Raw genomic sequence first — 16,709 nt, forward strand, 5'->3', positions numbered from 1 at the left:
GATTATGAAGAGGGTTGGTGTTGAATCTGCAGTAAGCAGGACGCACAGATGATAGTAGAACAAGGTTTATTACTATATAATTCCAAATACTCCTCCACTCCCCTAAGGGTCTCCTTCCCCGACCTGAAACCGGGTTTTTGTGCAGCTGGGGCTCTCCTTGTTAAGGGGAAACCTGCCCCCTTAAAATGGAAGTCCCGCCCCTTAAAGGGGAAGTTCATATTCTGCAGAGGTCACAGGAAATCGTATGGTCCTGATCCCAGTACCTCCATTGGGGTTATAACACTAGGCAAGGTAAATGCTGAGACATTGAGGGAAACCTTGTGCCATTGAGTGGGACCCCTGTGAAGCCTCTTCCTAGGAAGGTCCGCCAGTCGTCCATATCAATTAGGCAGTTGACAGGCACATTGCAGACCTTTCCCCAGGATGAGGACCATGCAGCAGAAGCCCCATAGACTGAGTTCCTGACCCATCAGTACTTTTTCACTCAATTCCGATTCCAATTTGTTGTCCACATGTAAATTCATTATAGGTACATAGTTTGTTCATTCAGGGGCGGCACGGTAACACAGTGGTTGGATTGTTGCTTCACAGCTCCAGGGTCCCAGGTTCGATTCCCGGTTTGGATCACTGTCTGTGCAGAGTCTGCACCTTCTCCCCATGTCTGCTTGGGTTTCCTCCGGGTACTCTGGTTTCCTCCCATAGTCCAAAAATGTGCAGGTTAGGTGGTTTGGCCATGCTAAATTACCCTTGGTGTCCAAAAAAGTTAGGTGGGGTTACTGGATTACGGGGATAAGGTGGAGGTGTGTGCTCTTTCCAAGGGCCGGTGCAAACTTGATGGGCCGAATGGCCTCCTTCTGCATTGTAAATTCTGTGATTCTATGATTCATAAATTACATATGAATGAAAAATAATGATAAAAACAGAAAATAACCCTATCACAGAGGTCTAACTTTAATTAAAATCTATTTTTTAAAATTCCAGTGCATTAAAATAATAATCCCTTCATGACTGCATATCCTCATCTATCTTTTAGCTAAGTTAGAGTACCCAATTCCTTTTTTTCCAATTAAGGGGCAATTTAGTGGCTTGGGTTACTGTCTGTGTGGAGTGTGCACATTCTCCCCGTATCTTCCTCCGGGTACTCCGGTTTCCTCCCACAGTCCAAAGATGTGCAGGTTTGGTAGATTGGCCATGATAAATTGCCCTCCATGTCCAAAAAAGGTCAGGTGGGGTTACTGGGTTACGAGGATAGGGTAGAGGCGTGGGCTTAAGTAGGGTTCCAAGCGCCGGTGCAGACTTTACAAGCCGAATGGCCTCCTTCTGCTCTGTAAATTCTATGATTCTGTGATTCAATGACCAAGGATAGCAAAATGTCTAACAATTGGAATTTCATAGACAATCCTCAATATCTCCTGACATTATTTGAGGTGGTACTGTTGAATGGGCGACTGTCCACCCTTTGTGGCTGGTAGATGAGATGTCTCCATTTCCACATCAAAATCACAATCTTTAAATAGTAGATCTCCAGCGCTTTCTCTGCTTCATCAATCTAGGCCACCTGTGCTAATTTCTTGAACACTGGGTCAGCTTGCTGAGCCTTGACTAATGAAAATCTGCTTAACTTTCCTTTGACTCATCAAAATTTCTGAAGACAATTTTGGATAGCCAGGCTACAGTCATCCATTTGCAGTACTGGTTCAGCCTTCTCTCACATGGTCAGGGAAAATGCCAGGTACCTTCTCTTACAGTTGTTCTGTTTCCTTGATCTCATTTGACTCCTCTAAGACCATTCAGTACCTGCCCTTGAGCTGTTGCCTGGTCATTATGTTAGAGCGGGTTGATCCCCTCCACAGGTCAACTTAGAGACAATCCCGACAGTGAACAGTCCTGAAATAAAGTTGCACTCCAGGTGCACTCGATATAAACTTACAACACATATCCCTTTAATACTTTTACAAAAACATTTGCATTCAGTGTTCCCTCAGGTGGGAAAGTCATGTTTATTCCCCCACAGGATTGATTGGGTGGCCTCTGTATCTCTAAGTAAAACTCTGGGCATACTTACCTAATGGGAGTGGAATGGGACACTCCCCATTTAAACACAAAATCCTAGCAACCTTGAGGAATGCTGCACTCAGCAGTACATTTACAAGAGTTAACTGCCATGGTTAGAGACACAGTCTTGTCTGCTGTGCCAAACATTGGGGCCTCTTGGCTGGTGTCTGCTGTACGCCAACAAAACCTATGGCTTTATCATTAAATTTCCAGCAGTCAGCTCAGAGGTGACTTGCTTTGTTAAAGTGAATACATGCAAATTGCTGGGCAATTCACCTGGTTCTCAGCACCATCTGAGGAGAGCCCCATGTGCTTACATTTCTGCCTTCCCACCCATGACTGCATACTCTCCTATCACTTTCTCATCTTTTATCCCTTTTGGATTTTTGGAGGCGATTAGAGAAGGAATTTCTTTGAGAAATGGGTTTGAGTGCGTAATCGTTAGCCATAATTGCTGCTTGCCTGGCTTTGGAGACCCTTAATGTGAGTCTTTGTGGAAAGGGGGAGTAAGATCTTAAATTCCTTGAGGGGAATTGCATGCCTGAGGTTTTCATATGTGGCACATATCTTGAACACCTATTTCCATCGGTTAACAGCAAGTTGCTTAACCCTTTCAAACGCAACAAAAGGTTGTTTGAGTTGCTTCTGGTGAATTTGGAAATCTTTGCGTCATGACTTCAGTACCCGCTTCTACCTGGCATTTTTGGTCACCTCGTACTCTGAAGAACTCTCTTCTGGCCATTGGGAATAATTGTCATAGGAATTTCCCATTAATTAGCTTTGCAGTAGAAGGGAAGTCTCCACTGGCCTCTTAAACCTCGTTACAAGTTTTTCAAATGACACAAAGAATGCTTCAATATTCTCTTCATTGAAAATTGGCATCAGTTGTGAGTACCTGAAGAGCCCAAAGCTTGGAAATGAGATAGGATAGTTTATCTCACTAGTGGTATTTCCACTGAGTACAGCCAACTTTTCTCTACTCAATTCAAGTTGCCTTATTTCCTGGTCCTTTTACGCCTGAAACTCCCTTTCAAGCCTTTTCCTCTGGAAAGCCCTATCCCTCTTTCCTGAAATTCCCCTTTCTCCTTTTCCTTTCTCTCTCGCCGTTCTCTTCCTGCTTGTCTAGCTCTGGTTTCCACTGCTCCAGCTGTATCCTTGCTAATCCTGGCCTGTCTGTTTCAGATTTCACACCTGCCTCCTGTTCTTCAGGTTCAGTTGGAAAATAGTCAGAAGTTTGTCAATCTCAAGTTTCCTAGCCTTAGGACTGACACTCACTTCTAAATATCTAACCACACTCTGTAACTCTTCAATGGGTAAGGCTTTGAAAGTGTCCCAAGTTATTTTACTCCAGTCTATGAATGGTACCAACCTCGCATGTAAATATTCAAGTACTGTATGCCAAAAGAAATCTAATATGGATGCTTTCAATAATTTTCTGGATAAATTACCCACTTCCAATTTTTAGTTGCCTTTGGGTCCTATCTTGGAGCGGAGCCTTCAAAGTTCTGTTCCAACCAAGTGAAGTTGGGTAGAATAGTCCACTCTCGTTGATCCTCTTGGTAGATCACATGTTTTTAAAAGAATCTGCTCACCGATTCAGTGAAAATTTAACTGTTTAAGTGCTGCGACTATAAGAGGCACATTTGTGTATTCATGTTTGTTCCTGGTTGGAACAAGGTCACTTTAAAAGTTTGATCATACGATGTACTGATGACATCATCGGCAGTTTGGATGGGCTAGCAGTCAGTCTACACTAGCAGCCTGTGTGACAACACCTTCCCAATAAAGTTCTTGGCTGTCTTGTACCTTCCTAATTTGCAAGATTCTCTTTTAAAATACCACAAGAATACTGGCAACGAGGAGGTCGAAACCACCTGAAAAAGAACTTAGAAATCCGGTAGAGTAAGAAAATCCGTCAATCCACACTGCAGACATCCAAAGAGATTTAAGACTATAAAAACACAGCTTCACCAAGGTAGGGTGTCGAATAATAGCAGAAACCATCGAAGAAATGAAAATTTAAGCACAGATTTTAGAGAAAACAGCATCTATAAAAAGAAACCTTGCTTGACACGTGCTCTGCTGGGAAGTTGTGAAACAGTGCTTGTAGAATTCTAGAATTTACAGTGCAGAAGGAGGCCATTCAGCCCATCGAGTCTGCACCAGCCCTTGGAAAGAGCACCCTACTTCAGCCCCACATGTCCACCCTATCCCCTTTATCCCCGTAACCCAACCTAACCTCTTTGGACACTGGGGGCAATTTAGAATGGCCAATCCACCTAACCCGCACATCTTTGGACTGTGGGAGGAAACTGGAGCACCCGGAGGAAATCCACACACACATGGGGAGAAAGTGCAGACTCCACACAGACAGTAACCCAAGCTGGGAATCGAACCTGGGACCCTGGAGCTGTGAAGCAACTGTGCTAACCACTATGCTACTGTGCTGCCCCGTGCTCTCTCCACTGAGTAGCAAGTTAATTTTACTTTGACAAAGCTTGTGTAAGCACGAATGTGCTACAAAGGTTTTTGCCATCCTGAACAGATAGTAGTGGGTACCGGAGTCATGACACAAAGAATTCCAAACTCATCAGAAGCGACTCAAACAACCTTTTCTGTTTAAAAGGATTAAGCAACTTGCTGTTAACCGATGGAAATAGGTGCTCAAGATACGTGCCACATGTGAAAACCTCAGGGATACGATTCCCCTCAATGAATTTAAGAGCTCACTCCCCCTTTCCATAAAGATTTGCGTTAAGGGTCTCCAAAGCCATGCAAGGAAATAAGGCAACTTGAACTGAGTAGAGAAAGGTTGGCTGTACTCAGAGGAAAAGGAACTGCTGAGGTCAGGGTTACCTTGTTTTGAAAAAAAAGTGAGGCAGTGCTAATAACCTTTGTAGCACATTTGTGCTTACTCAAGCCTTGCCACATTAAAATGGGTTGAGTTTTCGGCACCTGTTTTTGGAACTGCATGATGAAAGCGCCAAACACTGGAGCTCAGCACTGAAAAGTTCAAAATACTTTGTCCAGATGAACAAAATTTTAGCAGACGTAGTAGTCGTGACTCTACGGTGCACACTGGGTGGGTGAAACCTTTATCCTCCAGCTAAGTCTGGTGCAACAAAAACCAGCCTTGAAAGGTTATAATGAAATAGTGGAGATGCTGCAGGGCAATTTCTCATCATAACCCTTAGTCATCGCTGAGAGGTTCAGGATCCACAAATATAACCAACAATTAGGTTTGAGCATTAACCACGGACTGGGTAAAGCTGCTATGTAAGGAGCCAAGGGCGAGTGTCCGCACAAATAGCATCAGCTCGAGAAACTTTACTCTCCACCGTGGGACTAGGCAGGGACGTCCTATGTCACCCCTGCTGTTTGCACTCGTGATTGAGCCATTGGTCATCACGTTAAGAAATTCAGGATATGTTAAGTGATAGTGCCGGGGGGGATAGAACATAGGGTATCCTTATGTGCTGATGACTTGTTATATGTGTTGGTACCGAGTGTGTCAATAGGGGGAATATTGGAGGTGCTTCGGGTGTTTGTGTTTTTCTCGGGTACAAATTAAATCTAGACAAGAGTGAGTACTTTGTGGTGTGTCGGCCGGATATGGGGGCAGGGGTGAGGGGGCTGCCATTCCGTAAGGCAGGGACTCACTTTAGATACCTGGGGGTGCAGGAATGTGGGGGGGCTCCGCAGGTACAACATTTCTGGTTTGGTGGGGAGAGTGAAAGCTGATCTGGCCAGGGGGGATGGTCTCCCTCTGTCACTGGTGGGTCGGGTTCAGGGGGTTAAAATGAACGTGTTGCCACAATTTCTTTTTATTTTCTAATGCCTGCTGATTTTCCTGCCAAAGGCATTTTTCAGAGAGATTGAACGAATGATTACCTTGTTCATATGGGGAGGGAAGGTGGCCAGTTAGAAAGGTGCTGCTACAGAGGGGAAGGCAGGCAGGGGGTTTGGGTCTTCTGAACCTGACGTATTATCACTGGGCGGCAAATGTGGAGAAGGTGCGGAGCTGGGTCAGAGGGGTTGATTCCCAGTGGGTCAGAATGGAGGAGAGTTTATGAAGGGGGTCGGGATTGAAGGTGCAAGCAACAGCGCCGTTCCCAATGGCCCCGGGTAAATACTCAGGGAGTCCGGTAATAATAGCTTCCTTGAGAATTTGGAGGCAGTTTCGCTAACACTTCAGGTTGGAGGCAGGGTCAAGGGAAATGCCGATTCAGGGGAACCACAGATTTGAGTCTGGAAAGTGGGACGTAAATTTTCTGAAATGGGAGGAGAAGGGGATTTAGACACTAAAAGATTTCTTGCTTGTGGGTCAGTTTGGAGGATTGAAGGGCTATTTTGGAAGAGGAGAAGGCACCACTGGAAGGGATCAAAGCAAAGTGGGAGGAAGAGTTGGGAGAGTATATAGAGCACACCTCACAAGGGCAAGGATGAGCCGGCTCTTTGAGGGGGTGAACGTTGTGTGAACATGTGTGAACGTTGCTGGGGGGGGCCTCGCAAACCACGTTCATATGTTTTGATCCTGTCCAAAGCTGGAGGATTACTGAAAGGAGGTTTTTAGGGTAATCTCTAAAGTGGTGCATGTGAAACTGCACCAGGGCCCTCGGGAGGCTATATTCGGCGTGTCAGACCAGCTGGGGTTGGAAACTGGTGCGGAGGCAGATGTTGTATCCTTCGCCTCGTTGATCTCCCAAAGGCAGATCCTGTTGGGATGAAGAACAACCTCTCCGCTCTGTGCCCTGGAGTGGTGGGGGGACCTGTTGGAATTCTTGACTCTTGAGAAGGTTAAGTTTGAACTGAAGGGAAGGATGGAGGGGTTCCACAATTCTTGGGCTTTATTCATTATGCAATTTCAAGAATTGGATAACATCGAACATTAGTTGGGGGTGGCAGGTTTGGGAGGGTTGGGGGGAGATGGACTGTATGTGTTAATGGTGACTATAGGTGATTCCTGATTCCTTTTTGTTATTTGTTTATGTTAACATGCGGGCAGTTGTTTGCAAGGTTGGTGGGAGGATGGAATTGTTGTTGTTGATATGGTGATTGACATTATATTCGTTACTGCTTATTGTTTATTGTTGGTGGGTGCAAACCTGGGAGAAAATGTGAAAAGGAGGAGAATAATATATTTTTTAAAAGAATGAATTATGATGTTACTTTTACGATGCTTATTTATCCCTTCTGTAGGGCAGCACGCTGGCGCAGTGGGTTAGCCCTGCTGCCTCACGGCGCCAAGGTCCCAAGTTCGATCCCGGCTCTGGGTCACTGTCCGTGTGGAGTTTGCACATTCTCCCCGTGTTTGCATGGGTTTCGCCCCCACAACCCAAAAATGTGCAGGGTAGGTCAATTGGCCACACTAAATTGCCCCTTAATTGGAGAAAATGAATTGGGTATTCTAAATTTATTATTTTTTAAAAATTTATCCCTTCTGTAGCCAGAATGTCTACTTGTCTTTTCAACCAAGATTTTTTTATAAAACACTACTGCAGCAGTCTATTATACACACTAACCCAGGCTTTTAACCATTACTGCATCAGCTACAAACAGTATAATAAAGATCTGAAATTCCTACATTCATCACAATATTGATCTTGTAGATTGATGTATTGGACAGTTTCAGACCTTGTTTGATTTTTTTTCTTCCAGATTCTGCACAAAACAATTCAAAGACTTGATGAATGATTCTGTCTTTTCTTCCAGAGTCAGCAGATGCTTCCTTTACATTGACAATGCCTCAGGTGTTGCTTTGACTGGTTACATACAGACAGGGCAGAGGCTAGCAGAATGGCTGGGGAGAGAGAGGGATTGCAGATTATTTTCTTGCTGTTACCAACTCAGTCTTTCTGGTCCTGACTCACTCGCCCTGGAAAACAATTTATTTAAACACCAAGGGTTAGTTTGCTCATCACATGACCTCCATTCACAAACTGGCCAGTTACCAAATATAGTTACAGCAAGCTGGGGAACCCTCATTTCAAGTCCATCGTTTAAAGTAATTAGATTACATGGCCGGTGGCATCCCCTTCTTGGCCAGGATCCATCATCCAAAGTGATTGGGCCCAATGCCTTGGTCCACACCCAGCTGATTAACAGATTATCCTGCAAATTGTTCAGGGAATGGTCTGTTTACACTTTTTTTAATTGATTGTCTCAGGTGGGCTACAACTCCTTTTTGATAGCTTCATAATATGCAGGCTGACGTTATGTAAATATTTGGACACCTTGGAGATGTGGTTATTGTGGTCACTTAAAATGCTGTCGGAAAACTTTTTAAACTTATGCTGGTTTTTCAGACCTCTCAATAAATAAAGTCAGTTTCATTATAAAATATGGGAGCGATTTTCCGGTCACATTAGCATTTTCCGCTATTCCTGGCGAATAGCAGGCGAGCCCCTAATCGGGGCTTGCGCCGGACAATTTGCGGCACCTGATGCAATCTGGTTCATGCCCTCACTAGGCATGAACCAGATTCACAGAATTAAATGAGACTTTAAACTCATTCAAGTATGCTCAGCCCATTCAACCTTGTGTGATTTACCTTGTGTTGCCCTATTATGTATTTTCGTTTATTCCCTTATCTTCCCACGTACTTAATGATCTATTGAGCTGCTCGCAGAAAAATACTTTCCACTGTACCTTGGTACACTTGACAATAAACAAATCCAATCCAATCCAAAGGTTGAAGCCAGCGGGAATCACTAGTGGCCTTCATGAAAGGAGACCAGACGTGACGACCATAGGGGGTGTGGGGGGTGGCCCGGAAACCATTGGAGCCCCTGGCTGGTCGGGGCAGGGCAGTGCCCTCGCACTTCACCCAGGCAGCCTGTCACGGCACTACCTGGGTTCCAGATTGACACTGTCTGGGTGCCAAGGGACAATGCCAGGAGGTAGTGACAGGGCACCAAGGCACGTGGCCTAAGAGCAAACATGGCCATCGGGGCAGGTGGGGTTGAGAGGGAATGAAATGGGGCCATGAATGGGCCTTCGGCGACCCGATCTATAGTATTGTTCACTTGGGTACCAGCAATTGGCCACGGTAGGGGCCTGATGCCTACAGTTCTTTGGGGGATTTAATTCCAGTGAGTAGAAATGGGGTGGACTGTCGGGTTGTTGGAAGATCTGTGAGGAGTCGCAGTGCTTGTGTCTTTAGGTCCCCACTCCAAAAAGAATTCCAAGCGCAGGTGAATCTCCCCAAGTTGCAGAAAATTGACTAGGTTTGATAGAACTCTAATGGGAATCAATCCAATTTTCCCGCCCAAAACGACACTTGGTCATTTTTTGGGAAAATTCTGTCCAAACAAAAAAATTGTATTATCCAGTGTAAAGCCTACATTTTTGTTTTTCAAGGCTGACAAGTGGGAGTGGGCAGCTTGTTCTTCCAGAAAAGTTTTTTGTTTTCAATTATCTATTAGGTCATATTTTTACACTTTTACACACTTCATATATACAGATGAAATACGATGCACACCGTTTCAGATCAAACAGAACTCACTGCTTCGGTACGTCAGATAGTTACACGTACCATGACTCATTTGGTTGGGCAAAGTAAATAAATTTCAGTGAGTAAGTCATAGAGGTGAACAGTATGGATTTAACATCATCTGGTCACAGGCTATACTTTTCCTTTCAAGGTGACACCAGGAGGAGGAGGATCATGCTGCACAGTCTTGAGCACAGTACACATAGTTTATGGATGTACATATTAGTTCCATTATCATGCAGGCTAAGACTGTACTCTGGTACAGATATTCAAGTATATCTCATATTGGGTCAGCAGAACTTAGGAATGAATCCGTGAGAGATGACCAAAGAGCACAGGAGAAGCTCTCACAACAAAAAGTGAAAGGTCCACCCCACAATAACAACATACTGTGGGGGCAGCAACAACAAGGAACATGTGTGACTTCCGCGACTCATTGGGAGGAAGGCCCGCCCGCCAATCAGATTGACTGGAAGCTCTTGGAATCCAAATTCCAAATGGAAAGGCAAGCAATGCAAAACAATGCAAGGAGGCCGCCTCATCGTTCCAATCACGAGAGGCCTCAATCGGGAATTGTGACGCTCGAAATGCCTCGGGATTTTCAACGGAATATCGCGAGGCGTCACAATCTGGGTATCGCTCTCGCTGGGCGAAATCCAGGTGCGTATGTTTAAATAAGCCATTAGGCTTATTTAAATATGTACTTACCCAATTCACCCGGGGCCCGAGATTCACCCACCTCATCAGCGAGACCTCAATTGTGCGCCGTTTGGTGCTGGTTCACAAAGTCATGAACCGGTCGTGATGGCACCTGGGGAGGACTCGCTGGGGAGTAGAGGCCACCAGGTGGTCGGGCACTGAGCATGGTGATACCCTGGCACCTTGGCACACTGGCACCTGGGAACCTTGGCACTGCCAGGCAGACACCTTAGTGGGGTCAGACAGGCACTAACAAGGGGCGGTATTCTCCCCTACCCGGCGTGACAGACGGTGCCGGAGTAGGGGAGTGGCGCCAACCACTCCGGGGTTGCGCCTCCCCAGTGGGGAATTCTCCCCACCTTTGGGGGCCAGCCCCGCGCCGGAGCAGTTTGCACCAGAAGACTGGCGCAAACACCCGGCGCCCCCGGCAGCGGGGCTGGCCGAAAGGCTTTCGCCGGTCGGCACATGCGCCGGCAGTGACGTCAGCGGCAGCTGGCCGCTGATGTCACTGCCGGCGCATGCGCGATGTGGTGTTCCCTTCCGCTTCCGCCATGGCGAAGGCCGTGCCAGGCGCGGAGGAACATAGTGCACCCAGGGCACTGGCCTGGCCCCTGATCGTGGGCCAGGCGACCGTAGGGGCACCCCCCCGGGGTCCGATCGCCCCCCGTCTCCCCCAGGACCCCGGGGGCCTGCTCGTGCCTCTGAGCCCGCCGTTCCAGAGGTGGTTCAAACCTCGGCGGCGGGAGAGGCCTCCCAGCGGCGGGACCTCGGCCCATCCGGGCCGGAGAATCGCCGCAGGGGCCTCTCCGATTGGCGGGGCGAGATTCCTGCCCCCGCCACTTCCCGGGTGGCGGAGAATCTCTGCCACGGCGGGGGCGGGATTTTAGGCGCCCCTAGGCGATTCTCCGACCCTGCTGGGGGGTCGGAGAATTTCGCCCAAGGTGCCCAAGTGCCAGGTTGCCCGTGCCGGGGGTCGGGCACGCAGGGGGGGGGGGGGGGGGTGGGGGGGGTGACCTGCGCATGAGAAATGGGGTGAAGGAGGGCTCGAGGACCCCGGAAGAGGTAAATTGGCTAAGTGGGTAGGGCCACTGAGGGGGGTTAATAGATTGGGGTTGCCTTTAAAAATTGTGCCTTGATTCGCAAGTAGTTTTCCTGTACTGGCACATTGAGTCTGCACCGACCTTTCCAAAGAGCACATAACCCCATAATCTCACCTAACCTGCACATTTAGCATACTAAGAGGAAAATTAGCATGACCAATCCAGCTAACCTGCACATCTTTGGACTGTGGATGGAACCACAGCACCCAGAGGAAACTAACCTAGACACGGGGAGAATATGAACTCCACACAGACCGTCACCAGGGCCGGAATCAAACTCAAGTCCCTGGCATCCAGTGCTAACCACTGTGCCACCATGGCACTAAAATTGCAGTTAGCAGAAGATGGTTTCAATCCATCGACCTCTGGATTATGGGCCCAGCACGCTTCGCTGCACCCTTCTGCTTATGAATGCTTGGCTGAGTCCCAAACCAACTGATGTATTCTGCCAGCAGTGAATGTTCTCAAGGACAATATGAGCTCTTGTTGACAGAATTATGGGCTGTTAAGAGTTTTATGCTTTTTTAGTATTTATTGGAATAACAGTTGTTTATCTTGACAGAGTTATGAGCTTTTCAATTAATTCTTAATTTATTATAGGGCTCATGAGTTACATTTATATTGAATATTACATGCGTTAGTATGGGAGGTGGATGTGTGGAGAGATAAAGGGTGACAGAGGAAAGGGGAATTGTTATGTTCTGGTGCATGGACAATGATTGCGCACTAAAAAACCTCTAGTTTTAGATTAGTCGCATTTATTACTGTATAACAAACTGTGGGTTGGAAACTGGAACAAACACAACTAACAACGACTACTTCGCCTACAGACTCCCCCTAGGTTACAGTGACACATGGCATAACTTGCCTGCTATCTAGTGGTTGGATGTCAAATATATTTACATGTACAATTGCTTATGCATATCACTACAGGAATGAGGGTGTGAAGTGTAGGAGGTATGGGAGGATAAGGTGGTGTACAGAGGGTTGAGGTGTCAAGGTAGTGGGGTGAGTTATGGTGCTGATGGGGTGGGGGATTGGGTTTAGGGGAGCATTAGAGAGCCTGACACATCCATTGAACTGGGCCATTGACCTAACAAACAGAAGTGGGCCTTTTAATATTATCATAGAATTTACAGTGCAGAAGGAGGCCATTTGGTCCATCGAGTCTGCAACGGCTCTTGGAAAAGGCACCCTACACAAGGTCAACACCTCCAACCTATCCCTATACCCCAGTAACCCCACCCAACACTAAGGCAATTTTGGTCACTAAGGGCAATTTATCATGGCCAATCCACCTAACCTGCACATCTTTGGACTGCGGGAGGAAACCGGAGCACCCGGAGGAAACCCACGCATACACGGGAGGATGTGCAGACTCCGCATAGACAGTGACCCAAGCCGGAATCGATTCTGGGACCCTGGAGCTGTGAAGCAATTGTGCTATCCACAATGCTACCGTGCTGCCCCTAATATGCCCACCTCTACATCGTACCCACCTTGCAGATTGGCCCAGACAGGCATCACTAGTCAGGAGATGGGATCACAATGTCAACACATCCCCTGACTCCTAATTTCTGCCTCCAAGATGAAAATCTGACTCTTGGTGTTTAATTGCTCCCCCATGCTGACTTTGCATTTGTGCAGAAGTTTGTTCTGAGCAACATGTGAGTTTTTGCTCAACATCCCATTTCCAAGTCTTAATTTCCCAGGCTTTTAGTGTATGTGGGTGTCTCAGCAATCAGCTTTCATGTCAAATCAGGATCACCTCTTGACCTAAGAGTTGCAGTTTAAAATAACGTCAGCATTTTCTGTCTCTGAGCTTTGGTTATTCAGAATAGGACAAGATTTCATCTGCATTCCCCCTGCTCTGCATTGATCATTGACTAAAATGTTAATGTAAAACCATCTGGGATACTTGACCATTTGAACCACATGTGTTAAACAGCAATCTTTCAAATTATATGCGTTTGCATTGCTGATTGCTCTGCATGATTAATATATCCTGTGGAAGCAACTTGTGGTGTAAATGTCAAGGGCTGTAGTGACTTTAACAGCCTCTCACAGTGATGTGCCTGTGTCACGACACGCTGGGCTATTGTCTGGTCAATTTTAGGTTTTTAACTTTAACACAAGTAATTCTTTATTATGTGCAGTAAATTCAACTGACAGAAAATGTAAATGACTACCAAATACCCAACCCTCCTTTTCTAACTGCCCCCACTCTCTACATATATACACACACACACTCACTCACACACATACACACAGAACACAGAGGAGAACGGGTGATTGAAAGGTAAAGAAAATATTAAAATAAAAGGATAAAGGATCTTTGATGCACTGGGATGACTTCCAATTAATGTCTTTCTGAAGTTCAGGCTTTTGTTTTGATATTTCTTGCTTCTGGGCTTGAGATGGTTTTCTCTGACAAGGTTGTCTATTTTCTCTGTCGAGTCAGGATCATTTCACGTTTTACAGCAAAGATGTGCCAGGCACTCACTGGTTTTTAGAACAATAAAGCAGTTTGTTCACTTCAGCAGGGAAGAGAGAGAGAGCATGTTCCTTCTCCTGCTAAGCTTTAAACACTTAGCGAAGCTCTCTCAGAAAGGATCATGGAGGAACCAATCACTGATTGTTGTCAGGCAGAACACTGTCCCTGGCTAGCCCACCAGTTGCCAGTTAGCCAATTGAACAGATTTCATCTAAAACCGCTTCCTAGGATTCACCTGAAGAGTCTGGCCTGTCCTCTCCAAACATAAAACCTGGGAGCACACTGTTCTGACTAGAAGGCTGCTACAGCTTGAGTCTTCTGCTCAAAGGAACATTCCGATTATGGGCCCATGGATCAAAAATAATAAAATAAAAGAAATGGGAACTAAGAGAATAAACAAGAATTGCTCTTTGGCTGGAGGTCAGTTTGCAGCTCATAGCTCAACTCAATTCCAGTCTGTTCTTGTGATTATGGCCATGTACCTATGTGACCTACCGATCGCGTCTCAGCAGAATTGGGATGGGACATGGCAGGTAGATCCCAGGAGAGTCTTCTTCCAGGATTTACCCGGCTCGAGGTGCCTCGCAAGTGGGACTAGCTTAGTGATAGAAACTGGGCGGCATGGACAAGCTGGGCCGAAGGGCCTGTTTCCATGCTGTAAACATCTTTTTTAAAATAAATTTAGAGTATCCAATTCATTTTTTCCAATAAAGGGGCAATTTAGGGTGGCCAATCCACCTACCCTGCATATCTTTTGGGTTGTGGGAGCGAAACCCACGCAAACATGGGGAGAATGTGCAAACTCCACACGGACAGTGACCCAGAGACGGGATCGAACCTGGGACCTCGGTGCCGTGAGGCAGCAGGACTAACCCACTGCGCCACTTTGCGGCCCCTGAAACATCTATGACTCTATCTAACCCTATCTCGCGAGAATTGCGAACTGGATCCAGCTAATCGGCATATTAGTTTTATTTTTTTAATAAATGTTCAGTACCCAATTATTTTTTTTCCAATTAGGGGAAATTTAATGCAGCCAATCTACCTACCCTGCACATCTTTGGGTTGTGGACGTGAGGCCCACACAGACACGGGTAGAATGCGCAAACTCCACATGGACAGTGACCCTCAACGCCCTGAGGCAGCAGTCATCTCCAAAATAAAATAGAGTCCCGCCAGATAACGAGGTCTTTCTTGGTGCTGCGAGTGCTGGGAAACATCTGGCTAAACATACTCGACACAAGACTGTTTCATTTCCATTAAATCATGCCCGTAATCATTTTGCTTTCGCCCTTCTTCCTCCAAATAACATACAGATCATGGGATTCCCATTCATCAATTGTGTCATCAATTAAAATAGCAAAACAAATGACATGAGCAAGACCTTTGCCAATAAGTAAATCATAATAGAACTGAAATACATTAATCATCAATAATGCTTTCATGTCAAACTCATATTTTAAAAGTCCATGTGCATCAGTGTACCTTTAAACCTTGAATGCGGGAATGATCGCCTAGCAATGGAGCACACCCATTTCTCACATGATCTTTTTGTTATTTGGAGGAAGATGGGCAGGAAGAAAAGAGGGATGTCCAGTCGATGAGATTCATCAGAGTTTTTCTGTTCTTATTATCTTACACTGAACTAAATAGGTGCATTGAACTTTTGGAATTGTTTGTTTGTAACTTTGTAGACCGCACTCACAAGCCACAGGTTGCAAACACACTGGCAGCTGTTTTATATGGGCATTGTTAAGGCACATTGCCTTGGAATGTGGAAACTGTGCCCTTGTGAGAATTCATTTGCATGTCAATGTAATTTTGGAATGAACCTCCTGCTTGTTCCAACTATGTGTTTCCTACCACCAAGTCCTTACCTCACCAGAGGCTGGCAGGAAACATGTTATGGGTGGGAGGTCCAGTGAATTAAATGCTCACTTTAATTTTTCTTTTGCAAATATGGGTGAGCCCAAATTTAGTACTTCCCCCATTCATCCCAAAGAGCTGAATGGGTTGTCAACTCAGTGTGGAAAGCTAGCCTGCTACCGCTCTTTGTGTGCAAACTCAGAATGTGGTTATTCTCCGTATGAATAACTTCTGTTATTATTGCATCTAGCTTTGTGAATAATGCAATTACATCAATGACCATCATCCAAAAGAAACAAGATGATGCAATCAGAGTTCTTGATAATGGTCTAATTTTTATAAAGGATGTTGATGCATTCAAGAATGGTGTAATTATTTCTTAAAGTAGCAGAATAAAGGAGATAAGCATCTTATTAATTCGACAATATAATATTACGGCAATGATAATGTGAAGAAAACAAATGGATCCAATATAGCTATTTTTAAAAATATATAAAACGACGCAAACCTGCCAAGCAAAGAAATCTGACAGTGCTTCTATCTTCATTGAGTTTGATTGGGGATTTGTTAAGATTATTGTTGTCATTCCATTTCATTTCATTACAATTCTGCATTACAACTGTAACTACACTCCAGGAGTAATTGGCTGTAGTAAAGTACTTTGGGGCGTACCGCAGAGGTCATGAAATATGCTACACCAATGCAAATGTCTTTCTCTCTCTCTTTCCTTCTCTGACTTTGCGGTTCTACATGTTTTCTTTCTACTTGCAGCCAGAACTACCTACAATCTGCGATTGAAGTGACCATCAACCACAGTTTAGATCCATCCGCCAACGAGAACTCTCCCAAGTTCCGCTCAAGAAATCAGAGCTACATGAGAGCTGTGAGCACACTGAGCCAAGCTAGCTGTGTCAGTCAGGTGAGACGTGGCCCTCAGAAAAAAAAAAGGAATCTCCCCAATCTCAACATCTTTATGTGAGGTGACATCAGAAGTCATTTCCTG

The 16,709-nt window shown here is 45.7% G+C and overlaps 1 protein-coding gene across 5 annotated transcripts in view; it reads left to right on the forward strand.

Moving 5' to 3' along the window:
• The window catches only part of dlgap2a (discs, large (Drosophila) homolog-associated protein 2a), a 1,284,003-nt gene that overhangs the window by 1,183,297 nt on the left and 83,997 nt on the right, over positions 1-16,709 (forward strand). For all 5 annotated transcript variants that reach the window (XM_038800403.1, XM_038800402.1, XM_038800404.1 and 2 more), the window contains one exon: positions 16,478-16,625. In XM_038800403.1, coding sequence (XP_038656331.1) covers positions 16,478-16,625 — 148 coding nt within the window. The remainder of the gene's footprint in view (positions 1-16,477; positions 16,626-16,709) is intronic.

The sequence above is a fragment of the Scyliorhinus canicula genome, chromosome 6, assembly GCF_902713615.1.
Source record: "Scyliorhinus canicula chromosome 6, sScyCan1.1, whole genome shotgun sequence".
Classification (NCBI taxonomy): domain Eukaryota; kingdom Metazoa; phylum Chordata; class Chondrichthyes; order Carcharhiniformes; family Scyliorhinidae; genus Scyliorhinus; species Scyliorhinus canicula.